This window comes from Myotis yumanensis, unplaced genomic scaffold (genome assembly GCF_028538775.1).
Source record: "Myotis yumanensis isolate MYYU_CA2020_CCGP unplaced genomic scaffold, mMyoYum1.0.hap1 SCAF_8, whole genome shotgun sequence".
Lineage (NCBI taxonomy): Eukaryota > Metazoa > Chordata > Mammalia > Chiroptera > Vespertilionidae > Myotis > Myotis yumanensis.
Window position 1 is genome coordinate 78,967,006 of NW_027223759.1, and position 16,366 is coordinate 78,983,371.

The 16,366-nt window shown below is 45.1% G+C and overlaps 1 protein-coding gene across 1 annotated transcript in view; it reads left to right on the forward strand.

Annotated features, from left to right (window-relative positions):
- Window positions 1-16,366, forward strand: part of NCKAP5 (NCK associated protein 5) — an 873,870-nt gene that overhangs the window by 742,397 nt on the left and 115,107 nt on the right. The window contains 3 exon segments of the mRNA XM_070423100.1: window positions 4,316-4,417; window positions 9,653-9,841; window positions 14,731-16,365. Of these exon segments, the coding sequence (XP_070279201.1) occupies window positions 4,316-4,417; window positions 9,653-9,841; window positions 14,731-16,365 (1,926 nt within the window).

Here is a 16,366-nt window from a genome sequence, read left to right on the forward strand (position 1 = left end):
CGTGAGGACCGCACTGTCCCTGGGGTGACAGGCCACCTCACAAGTCGTGTTTCAGTGCAGTCCTGGAAAAGGACAGGTTTTAGACCAGTTGGCAGGAGCACGGCGAGTGTGGCATGGGAAGAAAGACAAAAGCATCTGCTCAGAAGTGAGAGGGATCATTCCATAACAACGAATCCTGTCTGGCAAGGAAGGAGGCAAAGCCTTTCATCATCAAAGAAAGCATTTGAGCTAAAAGATCGCACTGACCTCTGGTTTGGAAATGTGTCTCTTTCTAAGATCAAGTGCAATCTCAGTTACTGAGATAATGTAAGAGATGCTGTGAGGTCAATTTCAGACCTAAAATGAATAATCTTGCTACCTCCATGTCTAAAGCATTTAAAAAATCAGATCTAAATCCAGGATTTACCCAGATTCACCGGTTAAAGATTTCAAGTTTGGAGTTTTGCAGCTGAGAGGTTTTATCCCGACAGACACTACCAGTAAACATGAACTATAGATAGGTGTGTGATACAGAATTTGTCCTTTAAGCAAGTGGGCTTTTTAAAAAGAAGTCATGGTATTCTCCTGTCAATTATACTTCCTGAAAATAACTTAAAATTTTTTTATTCAAGTATATTTGGCATACAATATTATATAGTTTCAGGTGTACAATATAGCGATTCAACATTTATATTCCTTATGATGTGATCACCACAATAAGTCTAGTAACCATCTGTCACCATACAAAGTTATTACAATATTATTGATGGTATTTGCTGTGCTGTACACTACATCCCTGTGGCTTACTTATTTTCTAAATAGAAATTTGTACCTCATATTCCTCTTCACCTTTTTCACTCATCCCCAACCCTCACCTCTGGCAAGCATTAGTTTGTTCTATGAGTCTGTTTCTGTTTTGTTTTATATTTTGTTGTGGGTTTTTTTATTCCACATTTAAGTGAAATTATACAGCATTTTTCTTTGTCTGACTTACTTCACCTAGCATAATACCTCTAGGTTCATCCATGTTGTCACGAATGACAAGATTTCATTGTATATGTATTACATCTCTATCAATTTTTAAATGGACACCTAGATTGCTTTCATATCTTGCTATTGTAAATAATGCTCCAATAAACATAGGGGTGTGTTATTTTTTTGAACAAATCCTCAGAAATGGAATTGCTGTGTCCTAAGGCAAATCCATTTTTAATTGTTTGAGGAACCTCCACACTGTTTTCCACAGTGGCTGCACCAATTTGCAATTCCACTAACAGTGCACAAGGATTCCCTTTTCTCTAAATCCTCTCCAACACTTGTTGTTTGTTGACTTTTTGATGACAGCCATTCTGACAGGTGTGAGGTGATACCTCATTGTGGTTTTGAATTGCATTTCTCTGATGATTAGTGATGTTGAGCTTCTTTTCATGTCTGTTGGCCATCGTATGTCTTCTTTGGAGAAATGTCTACTCGGGTCCTTTGCCCAAATTTTAATCAGATTATTTGTTGTTGTTTTTATGCTCAGTTGTGTGAGTTCCTGAGATATTTTGGATATCCCTTATCAGGTATATCATTTGCAAATATCTTCTTCCATTCAGTGAGCTGTCTTTTTGTTTTGTTGATGGTTTCCTTTGCTGTGCACAAGATTTTCATTTTAATATAGTTCCATTTGTTTATTTTTGCTTTTGTTTCCCTTGCCCAAGGAGACAGATCCAAAAAGATATTGCTTTTATTGTATTTCCCATATTTATGTTCTATCTACTTTTCCCTGAGACCCAAATTAAGTCCGATGACATCACAGTGCCAGTTTGAAAGTGATGTGCTTGCTCTCTGCCCTTGGACTCTCTCTGGTTCTCTTCCTCTGTCCCAGAGAATATATTTATTATAAAATTACATATACATGTGAAAATGTAGCCTTCCATTAAAATTCTTATTATAAGAAGTGTAACATTTATGGGCTTATTAGTTTTGTGGCTACTTAAGGGACATTGTGTGAAAGAATAATATTTACCTACCATTTTCTTGCCCACAGCCTTAACACAGAAGTAGATTTATTTTCCAAGTCCGTTTTTATTTGCCTTACATATCAGGAAACTATAACAACAAATGATTCTTTTGTGCCTTAAGCCTTTAAGAAACTAACTACCACCAACTCTGAGTTATAACAATTAATTGATGCAAGGCTGTGTTCATTTCAGCATACTATCTTATTTATTATGCTTTCTGTCCATGGCAATACCTCTGCCTACCTGTGTGGTGGGTCAGGTAGCCACCTCCATCCCTCCATTACAGGTGAGGAATCTGAGATGGAGATGTGCAGTTACAGTCCCGAGATCTGGGCAAACCTGTGCCTCTGACAGGAATGGAACTCAGGGCCCCTAGCCCTTTGCCCTAGGATCTGCCCCCTTTCCAGCGTGACCGTACCTATATCTGTGGAGGAAACTGGCCATTTGGATAATAACCGCTGAAATGTAGCTTCATTTAGGAGGATGGGTTTACACACACATATTCATGCAGAGAGCGAAGGATGACATCATATCTGATAAGAAAGAGTGAAGTGTAACCATGAACTGAATGAGAAGTCAAATAACTAATCTATAAGGACTCTTCCCCCAAATCACATGATGTACCACTCAGATTCATTATTTTTGGTTGAATGTCATTTCCCATAACTTCTTGGACTGTTTGCATATTGATAAATGTATTTTTAGGTTTCAGAACATTATAATTCTTTGGGCACTTTCCCAATCTTTAAAACTTATATGTTGGTGGGGAAAATATAAAGCCATCTTTTTTCTTCATAGAGTACAGTAAGCATCTGTGGGGTACTTACTGACTATTACACATTGTGACAGGTCCTGGGGATTAGATAATCTGCGCCCCCAGAAAGCTCAGATTGTACAGGGAGCTTGAGGTAAGGACTATAAAAATTGGGCAGAAACAACATCCTGGTTCTATTTACCTACAGATGTCTTAGCTTTGTTGGAGAAATTAGATTTTTCTAAATAACAAGCAACCAGTTTAGGACTTATGCACTTTTGGTGAAATAAACTCCACCAACGTGGGCTGAAAGAAGCCAGAGTGAAGGTCTGAGGCAAGTGGTGAGGAAGCTCCACTGAGAACAGATCCCTCGCAGAGAAAATGCCTTCGCTCCTACAAGAGGGAGCAGTACCTCCTCCCACAGCCCCAGCTCAGGTTCAGCACAGGTTCCCCAGGTTCAGCCCCAGGGGGTCGGCTGGGGAACAGAGCGAATGTGTCTCATTGTAGTGGGGTTTCCTGTCCCTGCTGACAACAGGGTGGATCTCCTGGGACAGAGTGATCCGTGTGGCAGCCCCTGCTCCAAGGTGACCCTATCATTAATGAGTGACAGGGAATCTCAGTCATTTCCCGATCAGCACCAGAGTGCAGCAAGGCCTTCCCGGGGAGGACCAGGAAGAGGAAAGCTTTTCAGGGGTGGAGTGAGGGGAGGGGGGCATGCTTCGCCCCGTTATTTACTCACTCGATTCGATATTTTTACTGTCCGAAGTCACAAAAGTTGTAACCAAGAGAAGCCAGGCTGCACGTACCATTTTTAAAATGTCAGCAGCCAGCAGAAACATTAGACATAAATCACAAGTTATATTGTATTTGCAATTAAACAGATCAAATTTAATGTCCACAGAAAAGCCTCAGCAATTAGTAAAAAGATTAATATAGTGCAATGTCCCTGGTTTAGCAGGCCTCCCAAGCAAAGCCGAAATAAAGAATTGAGCATATTATCAAAGAGTGTGTGAATATTAATGCCCAAAAATCTAAGTCCCCAGGTCCCTGATGCAATTATTTTCTATTCACATTAATTGTTCCTAACAGATGACATTAATGCCTTTGAGTTAAAATGTGTCCATGGGAAGATTTCACAAGATCAATGCTGTTTAGAAATAAGGTCACTTTTATAATCATTTGCTCAGATTTTAACCACTGCTCCACATAATGAGGTTAGCATGGTGATTGTTTTTTCATGTGAATACCAAAGTTAATTTTCACACCAGCCAGTAAGTGTGTTGGGGTGTTCGCAGTTTTCTTGCTACTTATTTTCCAGCCACTACTTATTTTTTCCTGCAGCTCATTTCCCATCACAGACTGACAGACTGTGAAAGTGTGATTATTGTTGATAAGCTGTAATTTGCGCAAGCATGTATATAGAACACCGATGAACTAGAATCAACTCTTTTGAGTCAGGATATGTATTACCCAATCGAGACATGTCAACTCTTTTGAGGTTTACCTGTCCAAGGAAGGGTTTTGGAACAAAGAATTAAATCATCACGAGTCAATGTTTCTGCTTGTTTTCACCTAGAAACTTCACTCACGCATCTTAGATCTTTCATCCGGAGATTTGCTAGCAGAGGTGGAACGGAGCCGAAGTCTGACACGGACACGAAGTGATGTTGAGACGCACGTGAGTTCCCCGGTGCCTTCAGAACACTTGTTTAGGTGGCTGTTTCTCCTCCGTCAAGTTCGATGTCGTGAGTGAACCACAGCGTGCCTCACTGAAGCATTGTCAGGCAGAGGAAATGCTTTCCTGTGATCTCTGAAACTCAGTCTCACGGCCCCCCGCTGAGAGAGTGAGCGGAAAATGTCACTCTCGGCAAAAATATCATAAATCTTGGCTTTGTCCCCACGATACCTTTTTGGATATTGATTACATCTCAGAGTCTCTGAGAAATGGTCAAGGAGCTTTTTATTAAAGCCCATGTTCCATATTAGTCATCCTCCTTTCATGATATATTATGTATGAACTTTTAAAAATTCATGGGCTGTACAGTTTTTTCTTCAGCTAGGGTTAGCTTTGTGCTTATTTGGCAAAACTTTAACCAGCGTGGCTTTTAAGTATCGTTGACCTAAAAAAAGTAACTTGAAAAAAAAAAAACCACAGCCAAATAAATATATATTGAAAAATCTTTTGCTTAAAACAATGACAGATGAACATTGTGAATAACCGGCTTTTTATTTTACTGTATAATTTTTATAAGTATAGATAGGATATCCTTTATCAAAGGTAAATGTTCTCAAGTTAGATTGAAATGAAATTTTAGTGGAATTCCATCACTTTAAATATTTATGAATATCTTAATGGCATCCTATCTGTAATATGGCCTTAAGGTCAGGAATATTTTAAGTGTGCAGTTTTTATCCAAGGAACTCTTGCCTTCATCCTCTCTATCCTTTTTCTTAGCTAAAATTATGGATTTTGAATTGCATTTTTCACAGTAAGGATGTTAAAGCACATGAGTGATTCAAGATAGGAATCTAAAATATACTTTGAATAGTGCAAATGAGGTGTATTTTGCCAAGTAAATCAAAATGCGCTAATGTTGCAGTGGAAGCCAGTATACATTTTTTAAAGAAGAATTTTAATAATTATTATTTTTCTATTACAAATTATAACTCTTCACAGTAAGATATTTGGTAGATATGTCCAGGAGGTCTGCTGTTGTTAGGGCCTTACTATAGCATAGTGGCTAGGACCTGGGTCTGACATCAGAATCATATTGGCTGGGTGCCCTTAGATATTAACAGCTCACTGCCTCAGTTTCCCCATCTGAAAATGAGCATAATGATGGTTGGGTGTTGTTTTTTTTCTGAGGATTGTGGTGAGGATTATGTGAGATAATATATGAAATGTACTTAACATAGTACCTGTTAACAATAGTGTCAGTAATAAGCTCTCTGCTGCTTTAGCCCTCTTCTGTTCCTCATAAGAATGTGGCACCATGCCACAGCCACACAATGACATGGCAAAGATGGAGACTGATAACTGAGGATGGTATTTACTAGTGTGTCTCTCTGGCAGCTCACATAAGTGATCCCTGGAAACAAAACATACCCTCTGTTGGCTGTTGCTCATCATGGCTCCTGCATGCAAGGTGTCAGACAATGATGGCCTGTCAAGAAGTATCATCCAGGGCCCCTGAGAGAGGCTCTAAATTTATGATTTAGTTAAAGAGCCAAGACATGTATATAAAAACATCCTAATAAATAAAGAGCCAGAGTCTGTCACAACCTAAACGTCTGGACAGACAACCGAACACCAGGCTACAGTCCCAGCCAGTGAGGCAGAAGTTAGTCCTGGGTCCTGGCGGCGCGGCGGGAATCAGTCCTGGGTCCCAGCCGCCTGCAGCGCAGCAGTGGGAGGGAGCTGTGGACTCTGGCCACCCACACTGCGACAGTGGGAGGGACCTGTGGGAATAGAGCCATGCTGCCATCGGACTAGTCTCTGGGTCCCTCCCCCCACCCACAGACTCCAGGGACCCAGAGCCATGCTGCCATCAGACTGGCCTCTTGGTCCCTATCCCCAGCCCACAGGCTCTGGGAACTGGAGCCATACTGTGATCAGACTGGCCTCTTGGTCCCTCTCCCCGCCCGCAGGCTCTGTGGAACCAGAGCCATGCTGCGATCTGAGAATCTTGGTCCCTCCCCCTGCCTGTAGGCCTGGGGAACCAGAGCCATGCTGTGATGGGACTGGACCCTACCCAAGGGGTCCTGGATTGTGAGAGTGTGCATGCTAGGGTGAGAGACCCTCCCCGCCTCAAGTGCATGAATTTTCGTGCACCAGGCCTCTAGTTTTTAATAATAGTAGCAACACCTAAAAGTTACTAAGCATTGTTATACACTAGGAGTTGTTCAAAATTAACAATAATCTTATGTTAAGGGTGTTTTCATTCTCTCCACTTATGAAGAAAGAAACAGAGGCATGGATGAGTTAAGTAAATTTCCCAATGTCAAAGTTAGCAAGTGGAAACCCAGGATTTAAACAAAACAAATAGCCTCAGAATTCAAGTGCTCAATCACAGAACAGTGACTGAATAGAGTAGATAATCCTATATGATAATCATGTGCTGTGAAGAGAGAAACAACAGGAAAAAGAGCTCATTTTACAGCTGTGATGTCAGAGATTCTGAGTCCCTTATTAAGTTCAAACATCGATTGTCTAAGGTGGGAGAATGGTGGGAGAATTTCCCAGTAGGGAGGACTAGCTGCTTCCTTTTCTTTGCAGGGAATTACTCTGTAATCTCTCTCTCTCTCTCTCTCTCTCTCTCTCTCTCTCTCACACACACACACACACACACACAAACACACACCACATTCCACTGCCCATGGCCGTACCTTTGTACCTTTGGTCCTGCTCAGCTCAGCCCAGGTCATACTGTGAGATCACACAACATGCTACCATGATATCCACAGAATAGGTAGACCTTCTCATAGCTGCTCCTAGGGGCTTTCTACACAAGGCATGGAGCCTGGGCCAGCAGCATCGAGGTACCTGGGAACTTGTTAAAAATACCACAGCTCAGGTCCCACCTCAGAATGAATGAGAATCTGTATTGAACAAGACCCTGGATGATTCGCATCCACACTAAGGTGTAAAAGCCTGGCTTGAGACGTGTCCCAATGTCAAAGTTAGCAAGTGGACTAGCCAGGATTTAAACAAAACAAATGGCCACAGAATTCAAGCACTCAATCACAGAACAGTGACTCAATAGAGTAAATAATTCTATATGATATCTGGGAGGACACGTCTCTGCTTAACCAACCCCACCTGCCTCCATGACATGGATGGGCCTTTCCCACCTCCTAGAAACTCTCCTATCACATCTGGGCATCTCAAGTTCAAAGTCAAGGGAGAGGCACCCATTTCTTCCTCCTCCCGCTCACCTTCCTAGTTCTAACTTCCTGTCATCTGAATCCAGCACCTAAGCCATGGGTGCACACATGGGCAACAACGGGGCAAGAAAGCTTCCTTGTTAAAAGAGGCCTAGGAATGGAGTGAGGTGGCAATAACAATAATGCTGATAAGTGTATTGGGAAGGGATACATGGGAAATATAAGCTTCAGTATCTTGGGAAAAGGTGGAATATAAACTGTAATGAAGCCACGCAGAGTATGAAAAGGGCCATTGGGGAGGCTTAGGTCTGGGTGGTCATGCAACACACATCTGTCAGAGCAAAGCTAGTCCTGAGTAAACCCCCATGTGCTTACTCTGGCAACCAAATATGAGAGAACAGAATGAGAACACAGGAAGCACGCCGCAGAAGTGATACCTGATGTGGTATTTCCGAGGGTTCCTTCAGGGTGTCCACATGGCCGCAGTCCCAAAGCCAGATGCCAGGTGTGTCTGTGCAGTAAGACTACTGGTTGGAGGTATCGGTTGTGATACAAATATGAACTCTCCTTAAATCACATCCAGCAATAAACAAGGTCATATCAATAGATCTCATTCAAAGCTGGAGTTTAAGACAAGTTTTTCCTTTAATTGATATTTACAGTCAAATTCCGGGGCGGGGGGGGGGGGGGGGATAGAGTAATATTTTTTTCGGTCATTTTAAGATCACTTAAAGAGATTGTTATGCTGCAAAAATGAAGTATTGATAGCAAGGCAGATGACTAACAGTGGAAATCTAGCATGATTAAGCGTTATGGATATTGATTAGGCAGCAAATTAGACAGGCCCTCTGTACGTAGGTAGGGGTTTCAGATTCACCACAAGTACTCTCAGTACAGCATTATCTTCACTCCCGAGCCTGTGTTTAGTCACCGTCAGTTAGAATTGCATTTGGAGGACACTGATAAGTACTCGGGTACTAAAGGCACCTATAAAGTGTCAATAAATTGCATACTTAAGAGGCTTTGCCATTCTGCAAGTGACACAAAGACAGATGGTTCCCCATCTAAGTGTTCCTGAGACAAAGCTTTACATAGATAGGAGAGCGGAATTAGACGGTAATGGAGAGAGTCCATTCCCATGGTCGGGTGCTCAATTAATTTAGCCTGTCCAGTTTGTGTTGCTTCATCTGTTATGTGAGGGGCCCATAAAGTGGCTGTGAAGAAGAGCTGGGATGTTTACAACTTTGTCACCTGTGCCTAGTGCAGACCCACTAGAATTTGAACCACCTGGATCTTCGATCTGGGTACCAGATCTATTTGATAAGACAGCCTTTACCATTTGGACAGCCAACTGATATGAAAGTCCCATTATCTTTCAGAACCTCCTTAATCCTAAGGTTGGTGTTGCACTCTGCATGGCCTCCTGGAAGGTGGCACAGAAATGCCCCGGCGTCAGATTCCTGACTTAGCATGAGGCATCAGAGCCAGAAGGGGCCACAGGGTATTCTGGTAGAACTGCCCCACTCTACCAGGTCCATGGAGTCTGTGGAAGCCAACTGTGTTCCTTGCTCAAGCTCTCCTGTCTGTGGGAAATGTGTACCAGGTGCTAGGCTCCCCGTCCAGCGCTCATGTTCTTAAAGTCCAGCCAAAGATATGACCCTGGTTTCTTCCTTTTGTAGCATTAGAGTCATGTTTTGATACCGGTCTGCTTCCTTGACCAACATGACTGGATAAAATGGGAAACTTCCATTGTGACCTTCTACCTAACGACGATGGTAGCTCTCTTATCTCAATAATCAGGCATTACCTAGTCCAGATACTGTGCCATATGCTTCCCATCTAGAACCCCAGCTGGTCCCTGCAGTAAACCCTAGAAGGCAGGCAGTATTGTCATGATTCACTTTTTAAAAAGAAAACTGTAGCTCTGAGAGATTGGTTTGCTCTATTCACTTCTGCCTCACTAGGAGGTTGGGTGGTATTTCCTGTCCCCTGAGCCAAGCCCCAGCTCAGAGCTTTCCTCCTTTTTCAGGAATGCCAGCTGAGCACCAAGTCAGGAGCCCCTGCTTTGAAAGGCCCTGGCGTGGGGGTTGTCCTCCCTGGGCATCTCTGTCCTCGCAGTCGCTGCAGCAGCAGTGAGCTGTCTCTCTCCAGCACCTGCAGCGAGTACTCCAGCGGCTCCTCCTGCACATGGCACGATGGGAAGAACCTCAGGAGAAGGGTAAGGCCTCCTTTCAAGGCGCATCACCGTTAGAGTGAACCAGGAAATAATCTTCTAGAAGCAGGTGGGAGGTGGGTGGGAGGGCTAAGAAGGAAATGACCATTTTTCTGAGTACCTGTTCATTTACTCCTCGCAAAAACTATGTAGGGAGATAACGGTGTCCCCGTTATGAGGCAGAGGAACCAGACTCACACAAGGTTAAGTTACTTGCCAGAAGTCACACAGCACGTGAGAAGTGGAATGTTGATTTGATCCCCACTGACTTGGACATCGTGGGAGGGAGTTGGGAAGATGAAGACAGTTCCCTCTGTGCTTCGGTGGAGCCTGGAACCTGGAGCCCTGGCCTGATGGAACTGTCCATGCTACAGACCAACTCAGACACCTCCCATTAGCTTTATGGACATTCCCCATCACCGTGTTGCTCAGAGAGGCCTGTTACTGTTCAATGCTAATGAGTCAGCAAGACCACTTGCCACACCAGTCCAGACTGAGCATCCCATGAGAGTGCCAAGAGAATGTTGCTTCTTTTTTTCCTGGAGAATAGGGAGAATGGTAGATTATCTCAATAAATGGCCAGAATTTTGGAAGTATCATTCACTTTGTAAAAATACACTGCTCAAAAATAGCATATATTATATTAACCTTTTCTACTCAATGCTATAGCCTCATAAAAGGTTAAGCTACTTGCCAGAAGTCACACAACTAATTGACTATAATTTGGAGGGTAGCATGATAGAGAAAGAAAATACCATAGTACATGACCGGCACCAGGGCTCAGTGAAGGTCGGCATGTCCCTATTTCGATGCTGCGAGTCCCTTTACCAGGCTTGCAAATAACTCTACCGCTGTAATGAGTCCCATCTGCAAAGTGGGCTCACACAACCGGAGATTCCTTCATGCTTTTTACAGATATCTTTGCACAGTGGTGTAAGCCAAGTATTTGAAATAGCTGTTTTTGCAGTTTCCTAATGTTGAAGAAAAGCCAAGAGTAAATGAGAATAGAAACCCCAAATCAGACTTTTTGGAGGTCATTTTTTTATTATTCTTATAAATTAAGTTTACAATTTCAGAAGCATGAAAAACAGAAAATTCCATTAACTTCCAGAAAATATTGGTGAGGGGGTAACTTTGTCATACCCTGAACAATAACTCGAGGAAGGATTTTAAACTAGAATTTGGGGCTTATTCCCTTGGACTCAGCTTCTAATACAAAGTGAGCAGTCTGGTGTATTATCAAAACTGTTTCTCTGAAGGAGATGTTTGGGGTTGTGAATAATGACTGCTAGGGGCCTGGCTCTCAACCAACTGGGAAGATGGTCAGAGATGGCCCCTCTCTTTGCCACTGGCTCCAAGAGCTCCTTGCTCTGCTGTTTTGCCCTCACACTCCTCCTTTTTCTTCCTCTCAGAGCCCTTTTTGTTATTTTCTTTCTACCTTTTGGCTGAAATTCTTTTAATTAGAACAAACTTTCATCTTCTAGGGAAACGTCTTTCCTAAAAACGGAGCAATAAGGTTCTTAGGACACTCAGGTGGCCGTGATCCAGAGATTTCAGGTCCTGGCTCAGAATGGCCATGGTGTACCAGTACACCTCTCACACGGCACAGAGAAAAGTCCCAGTTCTCAGAGATCCAGCAAACTAGACACAGTCTTACAACAACAGCTCAAATTCATATTACTTAAGGCACTTCTACAGTTCTTACTATGTGCCAGGTACTCATTTAGTATTAACTTATATAATATATATATAAAATAATAAATATACATAATATTAATTTGAATGTGAATACAATATTAACTTACATATGAATAAATATATAGCCAATGGTAGTATATTGTAGTCAACAAGTATACCTTTTTAGTGCTGTTATGTTTAGAAACAGAAAGAAAGCCCGCATGATATACTTAGCCTGCCCTCTATGGAGCAATTTGGACTAATGAGTAACTACCATGTGCCACACAGTTTTGTTAGCACTTCCTAGGTATTAGCTCATTTAATGTTGAGGATAGCTTATTAAATAGCACTCCCTACTCCCCCATTTTATAGATGAGGAAACTGAGATGCTGAGAAATTAAGGAACTAGCCCAAGATCTCATAGCCAGTAAGTAGCAGAGCTGGGCTGTTGATTCCAGAACCTTCACTCTTAACCACTCAGCTACACCGGCCTTGTTGAATCAGCCCAAAGCTTGGAGGAGTTGTTCCAATTCTTGGGATGGATTTGTTCCCAATAAGACCAAGAATGTCCTTTTAAAAAATGTGCAAAACTGTAGGCCAGTCAAGAAATAGGAAAGGGCTGTGAATTAAACCCAAGCCCCTGCCTCGGCAGCATTTTCAGCCAACTGCTCCCAGAGCAACTCTGCAAAGAATGAAGCTGCCTGTGGGACATGCCAGCTCCGCCCTTGGTCTCTCCCACAGGGACTCATGCTTTTTTTTTTTTTTTTTTTTTTCCAAGTTTCCAAGTTGTTCCAAACTTTTCTCACGGTATTGAACACCATAACCTCCTGTGTACAGCTGATTGAGGAATGTGGCCAATCTCACCGGGCAGAGATCCTGGGCCCCGGGAGGTTTGCAGCCAGCCACTGGCCCTGAGACGAATTAAACCACAGCACAGCAAGGCTCTAGAGAGGAGAGGGGGGTGGATGGCCAGAAGCTGAGCACATCTTCCATGGGTCGAGCAAAGCAGCCTTTTCAAGCTCTTGCAGGGTACTTTGAGCCTGTCTTCTCTCCTTTATTGTGAATGTGACTGTGGAGATCATGGACATTCTCAGAAAGCCAAGCTGTGGCATTCCGCTCACTGGGCGGCCTATAATTCCCAAACTCACTGACAGGATTTCTCTGATTTCCGAAGGACTTTTAATGGTGCAGGAGAAGAGGAGGGTGGAGGGGAAGCATCACCAAAGAGCATCTATCCGCAGCACTTCTGACCCTGAAGAATTTTTTAAAGAAAATATGCTAGAGAGCATTATGCTAAGCCAAATAAGCCAGTCAGGGAAAGATAAGCATCACATGATCTCACTCATATGTGGATAATGAACAACATAAACTGATGAACAAAAATAGACCCAGAAGCATAGAAACATCAAACAGACTGTCAAACCTCAGAGGGAAGGCAGGGGAGGGGAGGGTGTGGGAGGGAGATCAACCAATGAACTCATATGCATAGATATACAACCCATAGACACAGACAATAGGGTAGTGAGTGCCTGGGGGGGTGGAGGGGAGTGGGAAAGATCAGTAGGGGGGAAATGGGGACATATGTAATACTTTCAACAATAAGGATTTTTTTAAAAAGAAAATAAATAAAACACAGATAAACAATATATATTGTTGATAGCAAGAGTAATTTTTATGAAAATCTCTTAGATGTAAACAAATGTTCACAGCTTACTGAAAAGCTGAGATTCCAGTGTAAGTGTCTGACACATTTTCAACCTCTGCCTCTGAGCACATGCTTAGTGTTGAGAATTATGGGACAGAGGTTAGCTGGTGTGGAGATGCCAATGGTAACTGCACTCTTTGTCAAGAAGAATTAATGGGGATATTCTTCACCATTAATTTTACAGCCTTAAAAAAACGCATTAGGTCAGTGCCCACATCCCACCAGATCTCCTGCGTGCTGGTTTGTGATTAAACTGCACGTTCTGTTGGAGAGAGGTGCGGCGATAACCTATGATCTCTATTATGACATTGACTGGTATAGAGGGGAGAAGAGAAACTGAGCTTGACTCCGGCGGTACGGCATCGAGATGAAGTTGTGCAGGCCCCAGAGCCAGACTGCCTGGGTTCAAAGCCCCACGTGGCCACTTTGGAAGTCAGTCATAGGAAGAACCCAGGAAACTAGAGTTCACCAGCTCTTCCTTAGCTGTGTGATTTCCAACAGACCGATCTTGCTGAACCTCAGGTTCCTCCCTAGTAAACAGGATGGCAATGTGTCCTTCATGGTCTTGTTCTGAAAATTAAGTCCAAGTGCTATGTAGGTGGCTGGTACACAACAGGTGCTTAGCCAAGGCTAGTTCCCTCCTCTGCCCTTCCATTTCCTGTTAGCAATGCTATGGAAAAATACGGATGTCTGTGTAGCATGTAGTATGTTTTTCTATGTCATTTCTTGGTCACTTCTCCAAAACTAACCCAAGTATTGGATAATGTCTGAGGACAGGAAATTGACTTTTCTCAGTTAGTAGGTGAATCATCACTATGGGTTCTAATAGCAAATGCCCACTGCTATTTGTGTGGGTGTATTTCCCAGGTGTTCCCTGCCTGTCAAAGTCATGAAGTCACATGACGTTGTAACCATCCTGTTAGAATGGAAGGTACCATAAAGACATGGGCTAACTTACTTTTCCATTCATCCTCGACCTCTCATGTACACTGAGGCCAAACTGTCTTTGGTTATTCCCTAAATGTACCTTAAACTGACCTGTCCAGTTTGGGTCCTTGCTATCACATTTCTTCTGGAAATCATTCTCCCCATTTTTAAACTAAAGCAAACCTAGCCATTGGCTAGGTAGGTTTTTTAAAAAGCCACAACTTACCTTATGTGGTTTTCAAGCTTTATCCAAACAGATGTATGGTCTCTCTCCCCTGAACTTCTAGAGCACCCATTTGTGCCCTTGACTTTCAGTTATTTGTGCTCAAGCCCTCTCCTCTGCTGGGTGCATGCTGCTTGAGGGCAGGTCCTTATTCTCTACTTCATTAAATTATATACTGCTTAGCTCAGAGCCTGGCAAAGTAGAAATCTGCTTCATAGTTAATTAAGTTGCATTAATTCATGTATGCATGTATTGTGAATATTTGTCAGCCACTAGAACAAAGGAAGTTCAGGGATGGACTTCCGTTGTAAAAGTGTGATCCACAGGACTCTATCCTTTCTGATCTCTGCTTTTCCTTCCTAGCCATCATCACAAAACTGGGATAAAAGGCTAAGTATTGACTCCTCGCTCCCAAGTGGCTTTGCTAGTCCTACCGACGAACTACCTCTGACGCGAATCAAGGAAAGCCACATTCTGGAAGGACTGAGAAAGCTGCAGAAGCGAACAGTGTTACTTGAACCCCCCTCCGTGATAACCAAATGGGGCTATAAAGATTGCATGAACTCCAATGAAGGAATATATTCTCCAGGAATCAAGAGTAGCCCCAAGGAGCATCTCCCCTGCAAAACAGCAGACATGGGGGGCGCCTGCAAGGAGCCCCACCAGGCATTTGTTTATGACACAGATTCCCAGGAGGACGCCGATGAGGACTCTGCCTCCTTAGCCTGGGCCCAGGCCTTTCCCAGCCAGGCCTGCAGGCTGCATGGCTGTCAACTGACCCACAGCGTTTCCGACAGCCTGTTCAGCTGGGAGCTGAACGGAAGACACTTTTCAGAAGGCGTTTACCCCCGAGAGAGACAGGGAAAGCTGGGCAGCGGTGCCAACAGCTGTCCCTTGGAGAGACAGCTGTGCCCACGTGTGCAGGTGCCTCAGGGACAGAGAGAGGGGGGCCGCGTGGCTGTCAGCCTCCAGCTTTCAGACACGGATGACAACGACACCCTCGACGAGCTGCACATCGGGAGCAGCGACGAGAAGAGCCCCTCGGACCTGTCATTGGCCACTGACACCGACAAGTCCACAGAGAACCTGGACACCCTCGTGGGGCCGGGGAGACCCCAGCTCGGGCCTCCCGGGGAGGAGGAGCGCGCGCCCAGCCACGTGGAGAGGCCGAGGACGCTGGGCCTCCTGCGGCGGCAGCAGGTGGTCAGGAGGACGTCTTCGGAGGAGTGTGTGACCGTCGTATTCGATGCGGAGGATGGCGAACCCATTGAGTTCAGCTCTCAGCAGACGGGGGTTGTCACCGTCACCAGGAATGAGATCGCCATCGCCCAGGCCCCGCTCCCCACGGCGGGGCACACGGACCGCACGGCTCAGGGAACCGCTGGCCTCCAGCCCGGAGCAGCCGTGCGGGGCCGGGCCTTCGCCTTCGCAGGCAGGCCCGCAGGGGAGGCTGCCGGCTGCGCCCCGGGGGGCGGCGTGGGGACGGTCCCTGTCCCTGTCCCCGAGGCAGCAGCCGCCGCCCAGCCCCTCGGCCGCGGGACGGCACCGCCAAACACGCAGAGGCAGAAACCAGCCAGACCCACGCGGAACACGTGCCCGAGGAACTGCGGGTCCCCGGTGGCCATGGGCATCTGCCAGAAGCCAAGTCAGACAAAAATCCCAGCCAGGGGCAGGCCCCCGCCTCAGAAACCCAAGCTCACGACGCCCGAGGCCGGCAGGAGGGGCCCCTCCTTGGGCCCCGTGACCCCTGAGAAGTCCCCAGGCCTGGCTCCCGGGAAACTGCCCCGCGGCAGGAGGCCCGAGGGCCCCGCGCCCCCCTGTGACCTGCAGCCCGACCCGCACTTTGCAAAGCACAGCCCCCTGACATCCCGCAGGAGGGAAGGGGCCCAGGGCCCCACCGGTCAGCTGTCGGTGTCCCTCCGTTCGCCCGGGGGCCAGGGAGAGCCCCTCCCCAGGGGCCCTGGGCCCGAGGCTGGGCCCACATCCCCTCCCCCGCCAC